This window comes from Sapajus apella, unplaced genomic scaffold (assembly GCF_009761245.1).
Source record: "Sapajus apella isolate SASKATOON/1434 unplaced genomic scaffold, GSC_monkey_1.0 scaffold28, whole genome shotgun sequence".
Classification (NCBI taxonomy): domain Eukaryota; kingdom Metazoa; phylum Chordata; class Mammalia; order Primates; family Cebidae; genus Sapajus; species Sapajus apella.
The window spans coordinates 161235-181100 of NW_022436968.1; the positions used below are offsets into that span (position 1 = coordinate 161235).

General features: G+C 35.9%; 1 protein-coding gene and 1 non-coding gene across 8 annotated transcripts in view; one reads left to right on the forward strand and one right to left on the reverse strand.

Moving 5' to 3' along the window:
- Positions 1-19866, reverse strand: part of SLC39A10 (solute carrier family 39 member 10) — a 165792-nt gene that overhangs the window by 55148 nt on the left and 90778 nt on the right. For 4 of the 7 annotated variants that reach the window (XM_032292582.1, XM_032292581.1, XM_032292580.1 and 1 more), the window contains 2 exons: positions 5253-6271; positions 2750-2957 (listed from right to left, as the gene is read on the reverse strand). In XM_032292582.1, coding sequence (XP_032148473.1) covers positions 2750-2957; positions 5253-6260 — 1216 coding nt within the window. In that variant the 5' untranslated portion in view covers positions 6261-6271. Of the gene's footprint in view, positions 1-2749; positions 2958-5252; positions 6272-14804; positions 14954-19866 lie in introns of those variants that run through there. The other 3 variants (XM_032292587.1, XM_032292586.1, XM_032292585.1) reach the window with 3 other exon arrangements.
- Positions 16221-16330, forward strand: LOC116561267. Its single transcript, XR_004273361.1, has one exon. It is a non-coding gene; the product is annotated as a U6 spliceosomal RNA (small nuclear RNA).

Below are 19866 nucleotides of genomic sequence, written 5' to 3' on the forward strand. Positions count from 1 at the left end.
AAAAAATACGAAAATTAGCTGGGCATGGTGGCACGCACCTGTAGTCCCAGCTACTTGCGAGGCTGAGGCAGGGGAATTGCTTAAAGCTGGGAGATGGAGGTTGCAGTGAGCTGAGACTGCGCCACTACACTTCAGCCTAGAGACAGAGCAAGACTCCATCTCAAAAAAAAAAAAAAAAAGTCCCTCAATCCTTTATCATGCAAGTCCATATTCATACATATCATTTTGCTCATTTTAATTACTATCCTCTAAAGCCACTCTATCTTGGGCATTTCAACCACAACGGTGTTCACAGTAATTCCATCATAGTTTTTCATTACTTTCTGGTTAAAAAAAAAGTTCATGAAAATTCAACTAATTTTGAGAACATTCATTATCAAAGTATACCAGGCTGACTGATATATTCATATAATGATCTTCAAAGACGCATTTCAATAAGTGACTTTTGTGGATTATAACTGAACACTTATAGGCTAATATTAAGCAACTGTATTCATTCAATCAACATAAGTGCTTGAAAGGTTTAGTCATTATATTTAAGCAACTAAGGTCCAATGAAACAGATTAATTCTATTGTTAAAATCCTCCAAGATCTATACTGTGAGGGAAACATCTAAAGGTGTCAAGGAAGGGAACATAATTTAGCCTAGGATGGCCACTAAGTCTACCCAGAGGGGCCAATACTTGATCTGAATCTTTGAGGAATCACAGTTGTCAGTCAGGCACAGGAGTGTAGAATGTGAAAGAGGAGAGGGATGGGAGAAAAATGGAACAATCTATTATCAGTAGTTTATTATGGTTAGAACTGAGAAAAGTAGAGAGAAATGAATGACGAGGGGTAAGAATGTCAAGGTAGGTAGGGAGGATCATATTACAGAAAAGTCTTGTGGCCCAGGTAAAGGACTCTAAACAATATAGCATGATGCAGTTTCCTAAAATGCATGAGAAAAAAATATAACTAGTACATCACATCATAATCCATGTTCCAGGGATATAAAACCAATTATTAGTGATACAATACAAAGTATTTAATAGTATAAAGATAGATGAGAAAAATCACAAAGGTGATACCAGAACTAACTAAACCTGGAAGACAATGTCATAGGGATTACATACTCAGAGGTTTTATCAGACAGACCTTAAGGTTTGTGGGCTCTGTCAGCTTCCTTATCTTGATTTTAGAAACAAGAATCATATCATATCTTCCTCACAGGATTACTGCTAAAATTTAGTGGGGAAAAAAAAAATGCATGTAAAACAGCACATAAGACAGCAAAATGGGGCCGGGCACAGTGGCTGACGCCTGTAATCCCAGCACTTTGGGAGGGTGAATCGGGCGGATCACGAGGTCAAGAGATGGAGACCATCATGGCCAACACGGTGAAACCCTGTCTCTACTAAAAATACAAAAAATTAGTCGGGTATGGTGGTGCATGCCTGTAGTCCCAGCTACTTGGGAGGCTGAGGCAGAATTGCTTGAAACCGGAAAATGGAAGTTGCAGTGAGCCGGGATCACGCCACTGTACTCCAGCCTGGTGACAGAGCGAGACTCCGTCTCAAAATAAATAAATAAATAATAAATAAATAAATGCATGCATGCATGCAAAATGGTTACAGGATTGAATCCCAGTACTACCACTTATTAGCTCTGAAATATTAGAAGAGTTACTGGGAGGAGTAACTCATAAGAGTGTTGTGAGGAGTAAGTAAATTCTGTTTAGAACAGTGTCTGCAATATGTGTTTAATAAGATAAAAAAAATACATGTATTAATGAAATGTTAGCTGTCACTATAAAGAAAAATTCTATGTCAGATAATCTCTTTGCATTTTAGAAAGATAAATCTAGTTTAAGTGCTAAGGATGCCTTGCAAGGGAACAAGTACAAAGGCAGGGAAGGTTATGAAGTTATTTCAACAATCCAATCACCAAGAAAATCGCAACTGTTATGACAGAGTGAATGGAGTTAGATGATGTTGAAGAGATAGATTTAATTGGACTTCATACCTGATTATAGAATCAGAAAAAAGGGAAAAGGAAAAAAAAGAAAAAAAAAAGTCAAAGAGTTCCAGATTTTATCAAAAGAATGATATTTAATGGTATTTGAGGTTCATTAAGTGGTATAAATTTGTGTGGAGTAGAAGTTTTGAAATATTACGTGGGAGGTACCTGTGAACATCAAGGTGGAGCCAAGTGGGTATGATGAAAAAAGAGCCTAAGAGAAATTTTAAAATAGTTTTGGTTTTACCCTAGTTGAAGCTCTCTAGAAATACCCATAATAAAGTTCATGTGCCAGGTTTATTTGGCATTTCTCTGACATTCCTGGAGTTTAAACGCAGTAGCTTCCCGTTTTATGTCTTTAAAATTTTAATCATCATTGCTTTTCAATAGAGGTGCCCTGATAAATATTAAATAATTAGAAGACCAAATAATTTTATTTAAAGGGGTCCCATTATTAATTTTTGCTCATCAAAAATAATCCACTTATCACTAACCTGTATTTCCTTTTTAATCTAGTTTCCCGTCCATAGCAAAATATCCCTTTGTAATATGCCAGAAGAAATAAAAAGTACTGTGCTTCCTGTCTTCCCCCAGTTTCTTTTAAACATGCATATCTAAACCTAATTAAAATATATTTAAAGTCTGACACCAAAATAAAGCCAACAATTTAGGATTATTTTCTAATTAACTATAGCTTAAAAAGTAAGTACAGGTACTATTTTAAGGAGAAAAACTTAAAATCTCTCTTACCTGATGCCCCTATATTTGCCTTATCTTCAGGAACCAGATTTTTATCCTTATTTATATCTTCAACTAAAAGTTTGTCAAAATGTTCAATACAAAGTCTGCTGTCGATTTGATATAACAACGCAGGGCAAAGGTATGTAAATAAATCAGTTGAGATGGGAGAGTTGGCACCATGACCATAGTATTTTAATAACTGAGTGACGTTCAAACACTGCAAGGAAAGTGATAAAACAAATTAGAGTGTCATTAAGAAGATTGTGCAGAAAAATAAATTACTGCCTAATAAAAAATATTCTAAAAATTAATTGCAAATAATCTGAAAAACATAGGTATTTATTACAAATAAAACTTTTTAATAAGAAGTTATAATAGAGATATACTCAACTATATTACCCAAAACTTTTCATGGACTTTAATAATTTTTCTACTCCAACACCTGAAAGATAATGACTTTCTGTCAGGGATAAGGATAACTCACAACTATATCCCCAAGATTCTCATGGGATGACGAGAAAAATCATTTCCCTATCAAACTGCAATCATCGGTGACTCATGATCCTTATCTGTGAAACAGATTAAATAGATTTAGAGTACTTTATTGGCTTATATTAAAATACACCATAATATAGACATTTTCATTGCCAAATGCACTCCAAAAGCATATTGTTTCGGAAAATTCTAGCCCAATGTCAGCTGTTAGGAACAAAACTGGAAGATAAAACTAAAGGCAGCTTCATCCACTGGCACTTTAAAAAAAAAAAAAAAAAAAAAAGCTTAAAACTGATGAAAGAGGAGAAAGCAAAAATAATAGAAAACAAAACGAAGCAGAAAACAAATAGCAAACAACTTTGGATCCATCATATGGTAAAAACAAGTAACTAAAATTAAGGCAAAAGAAATTGGCACTGTCCCTTTTTCACATATATCCACTCTGGTTGCATGCTTATTATTGACTTGCTACCTCATTATATGGTTTTATCCATGCACCATCAAAAACTAAAATCAAAACCTATAAACACACGAAAATGATTCTTCTTAGGTTTTTTTTTTTTTTTTTTTTTTGCACCACTTGCTTTTTATCTTTTTAGATCTTAATTACCATGAGATACTACCCTATTAAAAGTATTGAACATTTCAGAATCATGGGATTCCCAGTATACACCAGAACTAACAGAATACCAACAAGTCTAATGATACAAACGTCATGGATGTGATACAAAGAGGAAATGAACAATAAGATCTTGCAATTATCAACAAAATATTCTGGGATATTATTCTAAGTCATAATAATTAATTATCGTAAGTCATAATAATTAACGCACTGTAATCCCAGCACGTTGGGAAGTTAAGGCTAAAGAATTGCTTGAGGCCCAGAGTTTGAGACCAGTCTGGGCAATATAGTGAGACCCCATCTCTTCAAAAAATAAATTTTTGAAAAAATAATGAATGCATGCTTTAAAACCATACTAAGATTTTAATATATGTTATTTTTAAATCAGTATTTATAACTGCTAAAAACCAAATAGCTGATGATTTATCTAGGGAAGAAACACAAAGATATTTACCTAGATATAAAACATATCTCAATGATAGTGACAGAAAACGATGCAGTCATTTTCCAGTTGATGGTGCTACTTTCTGTACATATGAACAACAAATTCAACATTTTTTTCTAAACTTTAATAAGAATGATAAAAATATAATAAATGAGGAATCAACATCCCTTTAATGAAACTAAAATGAATGTGCTTAAGGTGAATAGTTAAAAAGAAAATCAAGAAGGAGCCGATCAAATGTGTTAAATACCCAACAGTATGAAAATTTTAAAGGAAAACAGGACATCTCATTACTGTTAGTTTCTTATTATTATACCTTTTTATATTCATCCTAAGTCTGTGAAAGGCCTGACATAAAAACAATTATCATAAGTAGGCCTTATCATAAAGTGACACAGAGAAAACAAGCTAACCACATGTACAAAATACCTGACTTTGCAGCTAGATCAATGACTTGCAACCACTCAATAGTTAATTCAATAAATTAATAATTTATTAACTAGAAACTGTTCTAGTTACTTCCCAAGAGGACAAGTTGAACAACAATAAAAACAAATTTTAATTTTCAAATACCTAGAATGCAGCTAACAGTAACAGTAAACGACTAGTTTGGAGAGTCAAATAATTCATAAGGAATACATTTTCTAACATTACAAGACTTAGTCTTCAGATGTGTACTACAAAAAAAAAATTTCTTAACGATACATTTAGATTTGAGGAGACCAAATCTGAAAACAAATACAAGTGAAAATTCAAATTTTAAAAATCTTTATACTGATTTTGATTCCTTAATGTATTTTGTTCAGGAACATTACCTGATGTTTTATGGGTACACATATGGAAATAAGGTTAAATATGATTAATATTCCCTGTTATTTGCCCTATCTTTAAAATGTACTACAATTATCTAAGAATTAAGAGGCAGCTATCAGACATCTTTCTATACTTACTTCATGATGATGGTCATCTTCATTAAGATCTTTTCGCAAAGAAATTATTCCATTATTTTTAACATGTGGTGCTTCTCTCTTTCTAGTATGTCGAAGTTCACCTTCATTATCAGGATCAAGATCTTGGTGTCCGTGACCAGGATCATGACCATTATGTTCTGGAAGATGTACATGAGAATGACCTGGGTTATGTACACGATCAGGTTTGTGGACCCGATTATGTTCATACTGTTCACCCTGATCATGGTTAGGGGGAAAACCTGGTGTAATAACCTCAGAATTTTCATTACTTTTCCTCCCTTTTTTCTTCCTCTTTCCTTTCGGTAGTTTAACATCAGATTGTTCCTGGGTTTTATTGGTCTCTGTTGATGGTTCATTGCTAGGCTCCCCACGCTCACTGGGAGTAATGGAATCGTTATGAAAATGGTGAGTATTGTTATGATCAAGATGATGATGCAAACGATGGTGGTGACGTAGGCGGTGATTATGGTCATGCATATGTTTATCATCAGATTTTACAGATACTTCAATTGTCTCTTTCTCTGGATCACATTTATGGTTTCTTTTTGTTGATACACTGGTCACAGTTTGATTTTCTGAATTTAAATGATTATGGGAATGCTGGTGGTTATGAGAGTGAAAATGCTTTCCCTCTTGAACTGCCAAAATATCTAAGTGAGAAACATGATCGTGGCCAAGATCCTCATGATTAATCTCAACTACTTTTCTCTCTCCAAGGCCCAAGTTTGTTAAAAGTTTCTCCAAACCAAAAAAGGATAATCTTCCATTTTCACCATAACGCTCAAAAAGTTTTTCAATATAGTATTTTTTTTCATTTTCAGCAGCTTGCTTTGAAAATTTGCTTGGCTCCAATTCTGTCATTCCACGATGCTGTCTGTGAAGCGCCTCAGGGCCATGGTCATGTTCTTCATGGCAATGGTTGCAATGATGAAAAATAAATGTCAGCAAACAAATGAGGCAAAATTTTGTGTGCATATGTACCTTCATTTCTATTTTTCCTGAAGAGATTTAAAGAGAGAGACAAGTATTAGTTCCCACCCAGACACATTCAAAATTATCACAAATTCTCTAGAAGTTGCCAATCCACTAAAAAAAAGTTTTATTCCGTTTCCTTCATGATAAAATATATTAACAATAAGAGAAAAGTGAAATTGTCATTATTCACAAATGGTAGAATTCTTAAAGTTCTTTAAAGAATTTAAAGAACTTTAAGAATTAATAAGTTAGTTTAGGACAATTACTGAATATAAGGACAATAACAAATTATATTTCTATAGACCAGCAATAATTAGAAAATAAAACTCAAAAATAGTAACATTTACAGTAGCAAACAGCTAGGAATGTATCTACCAAAAGACATACATGAACTTTACATAAGAAAAGGATCACATATTATTGAGAGAAATCAAAGACCTAAATAAATGGATGGTCATATCATGTTATGTTTGGATAAGCCATGTATCCAATACAACTCCAGTCAAAGTCTCAGGAATTATTTTGTGAAAGCTGATGAACTGTTTTAAATATTTATGTGGAAACAGAAAGGGCCAAGAATGGCTAAAATGACCTTGATGAACAAAATTAAAGCATTTACTCTATGAATTATTAAAGACACTGTGTTATTTGGTGCAGTAACTAAGAAAGGAACAGAAGACAAAAGCCTAAAACCAGAAAGGATGGTCTTTTCCTTGGTGCTTGGTCAATTAGGTTGCCACACAAAGAAAATAAAATTTGACCCTTATCTCGCATTGTTACAAAAATCAATTACTAATAGCTGGTGAACATAAATCTGAAACAAGAAATGCTAAAACGATAAAGTGTCCAAAACTATCCAGTTCAATGGTAGCCACTAGTCACATACAGGTACTTAAATTAACTAAAATTAAATTTAAAATGAATCCTCTCAGTCACCCTGGCCACGTTCTAATTGCTCAATAGCCACATGCAGCTAATGGCTACCACCTTGGACAATGCAAACAGAAAATGTCCATCATTATAGAAAGTTCTATTGGACAAGCATAATTAAAGAATCTAGAAATGTAATGTGAGCCAATTATCTAATTTTGAAGTTTTCCAGAATAGATGAAACTAATTTCATACCATTTTATTTAACCCATTATATCCAAAATATTCTCAATACATCAATATAAAAATTACTAAAATATTTTACATTCTTTTTAATATTATGTCTTTGAAATCTGTCACTTATTTTACCCTTATAGCATATCCTAATTCTGTCTAACTGTATTTCAAGTGCTCAACAGCCACATGTGGCTACTGGCTACTGCACTAGAAAGTGCAGATCTTGAAGACTTGGAAGACTAACTTTAAGACCGTCAAGAGAGAACACAAAATTGATAATATGCTACATTGAAATTAAGAATTTATGTTTCATATGGAACCAAAAGAGAGCCTGCATAGTCAAGACAATCCTAAGCAAAAAGAACAAAGCTGGAGGCATCATGCTACCTGAGCTCCAACTATATACTACAAGGCTACAATCAAAACAGCATGGCACTGGTACCAAAACAGAGATATAGACCAATGGAACAGAACAGAGGTCTCCGAGGCAACACCACTTATCTATAACCATCTGATCTTTGACAAACCTGACAAAAACAAGCAATGGGGAAAGGATTCCCTGTTTAATAAATGGTGTTGGGAAAACTGGCTAGCCATGTACAGAAAACAGAAACTGGACCCCCTTTCTGACATCTTACACTAAAATTAACTCCAGATGGATTAAAGACTTAAACATATGACCTAACACTATAAAAACCCTAGAAGAAAATCTAGGCAAAACCATTCAGGACATAGGCATAGGCAAGGACTTCATGACTAAAACACCAAAAGTATTGGCAACAAAAGCCAAAATAGACAAATGGGATCTAATTAAACTCCAGAGCTTCTGTACAGCAAAAGAAACAATCATTAGAGTGAACTGGCAACCAACAGAATAGGAAAAAATGATTGCAACCTACCCATCTCACAAAGGGCTAAAATCCAGAATCTACAAAGAACTAAAACAGACTTACAAGAAAAACAAACACTTCAAAAGTGAGCACAGGATATGAACAGACACTTTTCAAAAGAAGACATATACGAGGGGAACAAACATATGAAAAAATGCTCATCATCACTGGTCATTAGAGAAATGCAAATCAAAACCACATTGAGATACACCGCTCACACCAGTTAAAATACTGATCATTAAAAAATCTGAAGACAATAGATGCTGGAGAGGATGTAGAGAAATAAGAACACTTTTACACTGTTGGTGGGAGTGTAAATTAGTTCAACCATTGTGAAAGACAGCGTGGCGATTCCTCAAGTACCTAGAAATAGAAATTCCATTTGACCCAGCAATCCTATTACTGGGTATATATCCAAAGGATTATATATCGTTCTATTATAAAGACACATGCACACATATGTTCGCTGCGGCACTGTTTACAATAGCAAAGACCTGGAACCAACCCAAATGCCCATCGATGATAGATTGGACAAGGAAAATGTGGCACATATTCACCATGGAATACTATGCAGCCATAAAAAAACCGATGAGTTCGTGTCCTTTGTAGGGACATGGATGAATCTGGAAACCATCATTCTCAGCAAACTAACACAACAGAAAATCAAACACTGCACACTCTCACTCACAGGCAGGTGTTGAACAATGAGAACACATGGACACAGGGAGGGGAGCATCACACACTGTGGTCTGTTGGGAGGGGACTAGGGGAGGGACAACAGGGGGTAAGGAGGTTGGGGAAGAATATAATACGGGGAGAAATGCCAGATATAGGTAATGGGGGGATGAAGGCATCAAACCACATTGCCATTTTTGTACCTATGCAACAATCCTGCATGATCTGCACATGTACCCCAGAACCTAAAGTACAATAAAAAAATTAAAAATAAAAAAATTTTTAAAAAAAGAATTTGTTTCATCAAGAAGCATTAAAAAAAAAAAAAAAAAAAAAAACCCTTAAAAGGCAAGCCACAGGTTGGGAGAAGACTACAAGGTACATTCAAAAAAATATATAAGGAACTTCTGCAAATCAGCATGAAAATTATAAAACGACCCAATGAAAAAATGAGTAGGTAATCTGAACGAGCACTTCATAACAGCAGCCAAACTGCTAAGAAGCAAATGAAAAGATGTTCAGCCTCAGTGGTCTTGAGGAAACCAAATTAAAATCACAATTAGATACCACTATATACCCACCAAAATAACTAAAATATAAAATACTGCCTGTAACAAAAGTAGGCAAGAATATAAAGCGTTAAATGGAACTTGTGTACACTGACAGTAGGGTTATAGATTGTATCTTTTGAAATATTGTTCGGCAAGATCTGCCAGAAGCTGAACATAAGCCTATGTACTTGCACAGCAATTCTAATCTGGGGTATATGCCCAACAAGAATCCACGTACATGGATACCAACATGAATATTCACATGTAATCATTATTCATCACAGTTAAAACTGAAAAAAGACTGGGCATGGTGGTTTACACCTGCAATCCCAGCACTTTGGCAGTACGAGGCAGACAGATCACCTGAGGTCAGGGGTTCAAGACAGGCCTGGCAAATAAAATACAGGTAAATAATAAAAAACAGGTAAAACCCTGTTTTTACTAAAAATACAAAAATTAGCCAGGTATGGCGGCATGTGCCTGTAAGTCCAGCTATTCAGCAGGCAGAGATAGGAGAATCATTTAAACACAGAACGCAGAGGTTGCAGTGAGCCGAGATTGTGTCACTGCATTCCAGCACGGGTGACAAAGCGAGATTCTTGTCAAAAAAAAAAAAAAAAACTGATAAAAGCCTAAATTTTCATCAACAATAAAATTATAAATGAAACAGAAAAATCTACCACACAGGAATAAAATGAAATTACAGCTTTGTGGATTAACATAAATGAATTTCACAAATATTGGGCAAAAAATGACAAACACCAAAGAAAGCAGTATAATTCTATTTATATAAAGGTAAAAAGAAATAAAACTTTTTTTTTTTTGAGACAGAGTGTGACACCCAGGCTAGAGTGCAGTTGCACAATTATAGCTCACTGGAGCCTTAAACTCACAGACAGAAGCAATCTTCCCGCCATAGCCTCCCAAGCAGCTGTGTGTGCCACCATGCTCAGCTTTAATTTTCTTCTTTTTGGGGTCTTGCTCTGTTGCCCAGGCTGGTCTCAAACTCCTAGCATCAAACACTACTCCTACCTCAAATTCCCAAAGTGCTATGATTATACGTGTGAGCTACCCACACCTGGCCATGATTACCTTTTGAAAGAACTATAGGGGGTAATAATTGGGAGAAGATCAGAGTGCAAAGTATAATGCTCTCTTTCTTGACATCAGTAATGGTTATATAAATATGTTTACTTTGTGATAATTCATGGTACTTATGCTCTGTATACTTTCTGAACACATTCTATTTCAATAAAAAGTTTTGTAAAAATCAAATTTTCTTCACTGAAAACCAATAAAAAACAAACAAAACCATGTGGTTTCTAGAATTATGTAGAACAAGACATATAAAACCATTAAAAGGAAAAATTTACTAAGACGTTATTGAAAGATAGTAAACTGTAAAACCTGGAGAGAGACATAATCTACATGGATCCGTGGGAAACATTGTATAAGGCATATAAAATCTTCCCACGTTGCTTCCCATTTTATATGCTTTTCCATATAAAATGGAAAGCAACTTGACATTTTTTACAGTCAAATATGAACACACTCTACAGTCCCCAAATTCCACTTTTAATTATTCTTGAACTTAGGCACTCAAATTCAAGAATCCTTATTACAATATTGTAAAATTTTTTCTAATATGAACTATTACAATGACAGAATATTCAACCAAAGTAATCAAAACAGAGGAAAACTTTCGCATAAAAAGAAGTCGGGAGAAAAGGACAATATCAAAAATCTAAGCATTCTCAAATTTGCCCTCTCAGAGTCTCAAGATAACCTTGCATAATCATATTAAAAACTGGAAGATGTATATCTTTTTAAATATTGTTTTCCTCAGAAATCCTGTTTGGATGGAAGGTTTAGCTTCTTGATTCTCTTTTTATCCAGGGAGAAAAATATTTCCTTCAAGTCTCTCTCAGATTTCTGTTTCCATATCTTTGATCAGTCAGGTCTGTGCCACATGCCCATGCCAAAGCCAATCACTGGTTTGCAGTAGTACATAGCAATGTCCCAGACATTCACTCACTGCTCACCCAGAGCTGCTTACAGTCCTGCAAGCTCCATTAATTTTAGTGCCTAACACTGGTGTACCATTTTAACAATCTTTTATACTGAATTTTTACTGTACCTTTTCTATGTTTAGACATACAAATACTATTGTATCACAACTGCCTATAGTATTCAGTACATCGATAGGTTTGTAGCCTAGGAGCAACAGGCTATACTATATAGGTTGTTGTATAGTAGCCTGAACCATCTAGGTTTGTCTAAGTATACTCTATGATGTTTGCACAATGACAGAATCACCTAAGGATGTATCTCAGAACATATCCATCATTAAGCAATGCACGTGATTTTATGTGGGAGAGGCAATCTCACAGAACATGAAGAACAAAGACCCCAAGAAAAAAGGAAGTAAAGAAAGAAAAGCAGCCTGGGTGCAGTGGCTCACGCCTGTAATCCCAGCACTTTGGGAGGCCGAGGCTGGTGGATTATCTGAGGTCAGGAGTTCAAGACCAGCCCGACCAACATGGTGAAATCCCGTCTCTACTTAAGCACAAAAATTAGCCAGGCATGGTGGCTGGTGCGTATAATCTCAGCTACTTGGGAGGGTGAGGCAGCAGACCTGCTTAAACCCAGGATGTGGAGGTGGCAGTGAGCCAAGATTGTGCCATTGTACTCCAGCCTGGTCAACAGGAGTGAAAAACTCTGTCTCAAAAAAAAAAGAAAAGAAAAGAAAAGCAGTCAACTGTGTAACCATTACTTTGCCTGCTACAACCTAAATGCTCATCAGTAGAATAAACATGGTATATTCATGTAATTAAAGATTACATTGCAGTTATAAATGTGACTATGAAGGACTATGTATTCACATGCAAAAATCCCAGAAATATAATTTTTAAAACTGCAAAAAGATACATGCTGTATCATTTACAGACAAATTTAAAACATGCAAAATTGCTTAGTTTGGAGTATAGATTCATGTAGCAAGAGAACATGGGATGATTACATTCTGAAATGTCATTACCTTCTCAGAAAAGGAAGGAGGAAAATCAGCTGATAGAGGAAGTACAGATTTAACTGCATCTGCGTGCATTATTTCCTTAAAAAGGGGAAAGGGATCTAAAGCAGTATGATAAAACATTTAATTGTTGTTAAAGCAAAATAATGGAATTCGGGTGCTTGTTTATGTATTTTTGTGTAAATTTGAAAAGATACCACAAAATCGTAGTTAATCACGCTGTGGTTGTGAGAGTAGCATAAGCTACTCTCTGAAATCTGAAAGGCAAATTCTTGTGCCCTATCCAGACCTACTGTAACAAATCCTAGGGATAGGACCCAGCAATGGCTTATCCAGCCTTTCTAGTGAGTCTGATGCAAGCTAGACAAAATTTGAGAGTGCCTATTTATACAAATAAATTACCAAACACTTCTATTTCTCTAAAATGATACTTTGGGCTGGGCATAGTCACTCACGCCTGCAATTCCAACACTTTGGGAGGCAGGGGTTGGAGGATCTTGGGCCCAAGAATTCAAGACTAGTCTGAGCAACATAGCAGAACCCCTTCTCTACAAAAAATACAAAAAAATTAGCTGGGCATGGTGGCATGTGCCTGTAGTATTGGCTATTTGAGATGCCAAGGTGGGAGGATCACCTGAGCTTGGAGTTCAAGGCTGCAGTGAGCCCTGATCTTGCCACTGCACTCCAGCCTGGGCAATAGAGACGTTATCTAAAATAATTAATAAAATACTACATTAGTCAACTGAATGTCATGATCTATCTGAATAAATTAAGTTGAATTATCATATACAACATTATGTTAAGCATTTTTAAAAAGTCTATAAAACAATTCCAAAGCAACATTAAGTTTGAGATTTGTTTTTTAATCTTACACAGTCTCATGGATAAAGTCACCATTTACACTGTGTATCAATTTTACTTGTACACTAATGAAGAAGGTGTGGATGATTAAGACCAATAACTGTTGCCGGGCGCGGTGGCTCAAGCCTGTAATCCCAGCACTTTGGGAGGCCGAGGCGGGTGGATCACGAGGTCAAGAGATCGAGACCATCCTGGTCAACACGGTGAAACCCCGTCTCTACTAAAAATACAAAAAATTAGCTGGGCATGGTGGCATGTGCCTGTAATCCCAGCTACTCAGGAGGCTGAGGCAGGAGAATTGCCTGAACCCGGGAGGCAGAGGTTGCGGTGAGCCGAGATCGCGCCATTGCACTCCAGCCTGGGTAACAAGAGCGAAACTCCGTCCCCAAAAAAAGAAAAAAAAAAAGACCAATAACTGTTAAGCAAAGGAAGATACATATTCCTCCTTCAGCTTCTGTTACACTCCCTGCAGTTACCTTGATTTTCCACTAGAAGATGCAAATTAAAGGTATGAGTGTTGCTCCCTTCAGCTGATACGTAAATACTGTGAGGATTCTTTAATGCATATTATCTCACTGTCAAATGAATAGGTACCAGAGGTGGAAATAGGACATTCATATATATTGATCAGACAACATCAAATGAATGACTCCATGAAACAAAGGAGCTGTAGATGGTTTATACAAGCTTTAAAATGTCATGTCTCTATTTTTTAAATATATGCTATCATGGAAAAGATTTTAAGTATCGAGTACTCTAATCACTTACATTTAAGAGAATATCATAGGAATACAAGGACACAAGCTACGTGATGGGGCAATACTAAACCTGTGCTAAGTTTTTCTTTTTCTTTTTTTTTTTTTTTTTTTTAGTAAATCACTCATTAACTTTGCAATTTTAGTTTAGAATTATTATAATGGATGCATGCTTAAGAATCATGTAGGCCAGCCATGGTGGTTCATGGCTGTAATCTTGGCACTTTAGGATGCTGAGGCAGAAATGCTTGAGCCCAGGAGTTTGTGCTCAGCCTGGGCAACATAATGAGATCTTATCTCTACAAAAAAAGTTAAAAATTAGCTGGGTGTGGTGGTGCACGCCTGTGCTCCCAGCTACTTGAGGCTAAGGTGGGAGGACTGACCGAACCCAGGAGGTCCAGACTGTAGTGTCAAGAGTGCTCTGCACTCCAGCCTGTGTGACAGAGCAAGACTGTCTCCAAAGAAAAAAAAATCATTTAGTGATATATGCATTTTGTTATCACAGGCTAAGCAGCTATTGCAAAGAGTCCCCTCTCAAAAAGCAGTGGTTTAAGAAATGAGCAAGTTTTTGTCTAACAGTTCAAGATGAATACTCCATATTAAATCATTTGGACATTAAAAAAAAAAATGACTATTCTGGTCTGAGTGCGCTCTGCTCCAGTCATTCAGAGATGTATCGGTCTTACATGGTTGATATTCCAGCCAACAGGAAAAGACAAAGAAAGGAAGTCCAGGTTCAGAAGTTTCTTCTTCAGCGGCAAGGGAAGTAGAGGTTGCAGGCATTACTTCTTATCACATTCCACTGGCAAGGGTTTAGTCACACGATCTCAATCAGCTAGGAGGCAAGGTCTCACCTTACTGAGTTTCCCATGCATTCCAGTAGATGTTAACAATCTTACCCACTGACAGCACAAAGAGGAACTCTGGATGGACAGGGAATGGGGGAAATGGTATAAGCCCATATACCACTCAACCCTAAAAACCTGACATTTATATGACGCAGCTTTGCCCTAGCCAAAATATTCTATTATGCCTCATGTGCTTTGGAGTTTTCCAAGTTTTCTGCATTGAGAATATATTAGTTTTATAATTGAGAATATTTTTTCAGTTCAGCTGAGTTATCCCTACCGAAGAGTTCTATTAGGTGCTGTAGATATTGATAAATGAGCTCACTGACAAGAAATGGAAAAAGGGATTCTGGTAAATAACTAGCAATGCCACAACAAATTTATTTTCATCTTTTGCTGTTGATTTCCAATACACCACCACAGTTAAAAGCGTAATTCTATAAGTGCATAATTTCTGCATTAAGGGGGGGGTAATTTACAGTTAAGAACTTAATCACTGTGCTAGTTATACTATTTTGAATGCAAATATTTTGCTTTAGATGCAAAGAAAAAAAAGAAGTTCACTAATATTCTCTTGTATTTAATACCAGAACTAAATGTTTAGTCAAGATAGTGGTTATATTTTGGTGTGGGATGTCAGTGACTGGGCAGAATTATGAGAGGAATTCTGGGTTCCGATATATGTCTTATTTCCTCACCTGGGTGCTCGGTATACGGCTGTGCTTCACTTCACGAAAACTGCGTGAATTTTACACTTGACATTTGGGTACTTTTCTGTAGCTGTGTTATATTTTATCCAAACTTAATTTTTATTCCCCACATGAAGTTTATTCCAACCCTCAATTAGTAAAATCAATAACACGTAACTTCTGGAAACACATCCATACTTAATAATCCTCAAAGGTAAATTTGCTTTAACTTCTTACTTTCAAATAATTTAAGATTCATGAGAAGTTGTAAAAGTGGTTCACAGTTTCCATGCACCCTTTCCCCAACTTTTTCCAATAACATCTAACATAACTATAGTACGTGTTCAAGACCAAGAAACTGACATCCATACTATTAACTAAAGTACAAATCTTATTCAAACTTCACCAGTTTTTACATGTACTCTAAAAAGTGCTGTAACAGAAAATCAATTTTTTAATCAGAAACAAAAAGGGCATTTTTGGTAACAAAAAGAAACTGTTTAACAAAATATATGGTTATACTTAAGAGAAAGGTTAACTAGATCCTTAAATGAAAGGAATTGGGGTGTCTGCTTCAGCGGCACATATACTAAGACTGAAACAATACAGAGAAGATTAGCGTAGCCCCTGAACAAAGATAACAACATGCAAATTTGTGAAATGGCCTATATTTTTAAATCGTCTCACCACAAAAAAAAAAATAAGTGAGATAATGTATTTGCTAGCTCAATTTAGACATTCCACAATATATACATATCTCAAAATACATGTACATAATACACTATTTTTGTCAAAAAAAAAAAAAAAAAAAGGAATTAGGGTTGATATTCTCCAAAGCAATTTCTCCTATAAAGGCTTACAAAAACCTTCTTAAAAAAATTTATTTTTATTTTTCATATAGAGATGAGGTCTCACTATGTTGCCCATGCTGGTCTCAAACTCCTGGGCTCAAGGGATCCTCCCACCTCAGCCTCCCAACTGCTGAGATTACAGGTGTAAGCCATCATGCCTAGCCTACAAAAACTTTAATTACAGGCTTTGTATTGTAGTTTTGAAATGTGTAAAATGCCAAGTTATGAATTCTTAAATTTTTAAATAAAATTAAACACCTTAAATAACAAGTTCAGTAGTAATACATACTAATGGCTAACATTATATAAATCCTCCTGCAGAGATTTTTGTCTTAGTTTGTCTTTTATTTCATAAAGATGAACATAATAAAAATGTAGAATGTTTGGGATTTTAAAAATTCTCAGGTATATTTAGCTAAATAATGTTATGTACAAGGAATCTGAGACCCAGAGAAGGTATCCAACATGATTAAGCTGATATTTCAAGTCTGTGGCATTCCTCTGACTTGAAAGATAAGGGGCTCTTTACTACAGTAGCATATTTTTATACTTTAAAACCAGAACATTGTGAGATCTTTATTAAAGTAACACATGTAAAATATAGATGATTTTTTTTAAGGGAAAAGAAACTGTCTTCTAATACTACTTAGTCAATAGCAAAAAAACAAGTCATTGTGAATAAAATTACTTAACAAAATGTCTGACATAAGAAAAACAACAAATAAACACTAAAATAATCCTAGTTCCAACACTATGTTCCTACTGCCTCAGAGAAGCTGATCGACTTAGTAAATTTTTTTTTTTTGAGGGAGTCACTCTGCATTCTGTTGCCCAGGCTGGAGCGCAGTGGCAGGATCTCCACTCACTGCAACCTCCACCTCCTAGGTTCAAACCATCATCCTGCCTCAGCCTCCCGAGTAGCTGGGATTACAGGTGTCTGTCTGGCTAATTTTTGTTTTTTTTTTTTTTTAGTAGAGACAGGGTTTCACCAGGATGGTCTTGAACTTCTGACCTCAGGTGATCTGCCTGCGTCGGCCTCCCAAAGTCTTGGGATTACAAGTGCAAGCGACTGCAATGGGCCCGATCAATTTAGTATTTATTGCCTGGGTGCAATCTACTCATTTCATTTAAACCAAAAAATGAAAGAAAACAAAACCAAAAAAAAACACCTCTTTTTACTTTAGGGAATATTTTTTTAAAGGAAAATGAAGACCAAAGGAAAGAACCAGAAGTTAATACTGTATCACAATTCTTTCTTTCATACCTGTGTGTGAAAATGCACGCACACACACAATATGCCAACAATGATAGGGAAAAGATACTATAAGTTGCTTAGCAAGGTTTTAAAGCAAGCTTTTTCAATGTTCCAGATTGCTATTCTGAAGGTAAATGAGGTAGAAACTGAGGGAATAAAACCTTTTGGGTCAATGGGGAACCTTTTGGAAATCATAACACGGGAAAAGGTCAACATGGGTCCTTTAACCATATCAGGAGGCTGTGTTTACAGTATCAGTCAGCTGTTCAACCACATTCCAATACTGCTTGCAAGTTCACTGAAACTAGGAAACCGCCACCAGAAGGAGAAATTAGGTTACTCATGGTCACAAGCCCCCTCACCACACAGGACTAGGGGGCACGTAGCAACTCAAAGGAATGATTCGATTAGGTAACTCATGGTCACAAGTCCTCTCCCCACACAGACTAGGGGACAAACACTCAGCAACTTAGAATTACTTGGGGATATAAGCCCGGCAGACCTGACCATCAACAGCAACCCCCTCAGGCCCCCTTTCTACCCTTCCATGCTGTGGAAGCTTTTACTTCCCTTGCTCAATAAACTGCTGCTCAATTCTTAGAGCAAGGGAAGCCAAGAACCTGAACCCAGAGCCCAAGCTGCAAATCTGGTTACAAAACCAAAAGATTAATCACTAAACCTTCATCCTGGATAACACGTCATGTTTTAAATAAACAATGTGAAAATCTACTCAATAAATGTATATACAATTTCCTAATTTCATAAAGGACTTAATTTTTAAAAAGTTTCATTACAGGACTACTTTAAATGGTTGAAATCAGTTTTACTTATATATGCAGTCATATAAACACAGCTGATATTTATAGGATTGAATGGCTTTATCAAACTATCTTGACAACAATGTAGGTTGACAAATATCAATTTTATTTCCTTCGGTGATTCAATAATGGCAAGCACAGAATAATGAAGGAGAAGCAATGAGACTCTGCGCATAGTGAAGACAGATTAGCCTAGGAGTCAAAGATCTGTTAGAGATCTGACTCTGCCATTTATTAGCTGTAAGTCCTTGAGCAAGTCCCTTAACCACTGTAAATCTTATTACTACTTATAAAGTAGGACTGTTAATTTCTATTTTATAGAACTATAAGAGCCAAATAAAATTACATATTTTAAGTAGTAAAATATGTTAATCTTCCTATATTATATGTAATATTTAAATGTTATTTAAGTGCAAGCTATTAATAGTAATATAAATTGAGCTCTGTCCCTACTTCTCATATACCTATTAAATGTAGTATTCTGTACACAGTGCAGAACCAGGAATCAGAAACCTGTCTCTAGTTTCTCCACTGTTTCCTCTCTGCAAAACAGGAGAAATAATACCTACACTTATCCACCAACCAAATGTATATGAAACAGCCTTGTAAAGCAATTAAGTATGTTAACCTAAGGTATTACTGTTATTAGGTGTGGTATTATCTTTCACTTAAATTATAAAAAATATGGTGGTGGGGAAGAGTCTCTGTTGTGACTCTTTGGAAAGAATGTAACAAAAATATTACAAGAGGCCGGGCACGGTGGCTCAAGCCTGTAATCCCAGCACTTTGGGAGGAGGCCGAGGCGGGTGGATCACGAGGTCAAGAGATCGAGACCATCCTGGTCAACATGGTGAAACCCCGTCTCAACTAAAAAAATACAAAAAATTAGCTGGGCATGGTGGCACGTGCCTGTAATCCCAGCTACTAAGGAGGCTGAGGCAGGAGAAATGCCTGAACCTGGGAGGCGGAGGTTGCGGTGAGCCGAGATCGCGCCATTGCACTCCAGCCTGGGTAACAAGAGTGAAACTCCGTCTCAAAAAAAAAAAAAAATATTACAAGAGCACATGCATCATTAGCATATCCACGACCTGCTCTAGATTACAGGAGGCACCCAATTCACCAGTATCTGAGCAGAAGTTGGCACACCTTACCAGTTTCACTAGCATTAGAAAATTCTTCAAGGGATAAAAAGTATTGCAGTAATGAGTTCTCAGCAGGGACCACAAAATCCTCTTACAGCTTCATGGTTTGCTTTTTCATCCCCCTACTTCACCAGCTATCTAATCC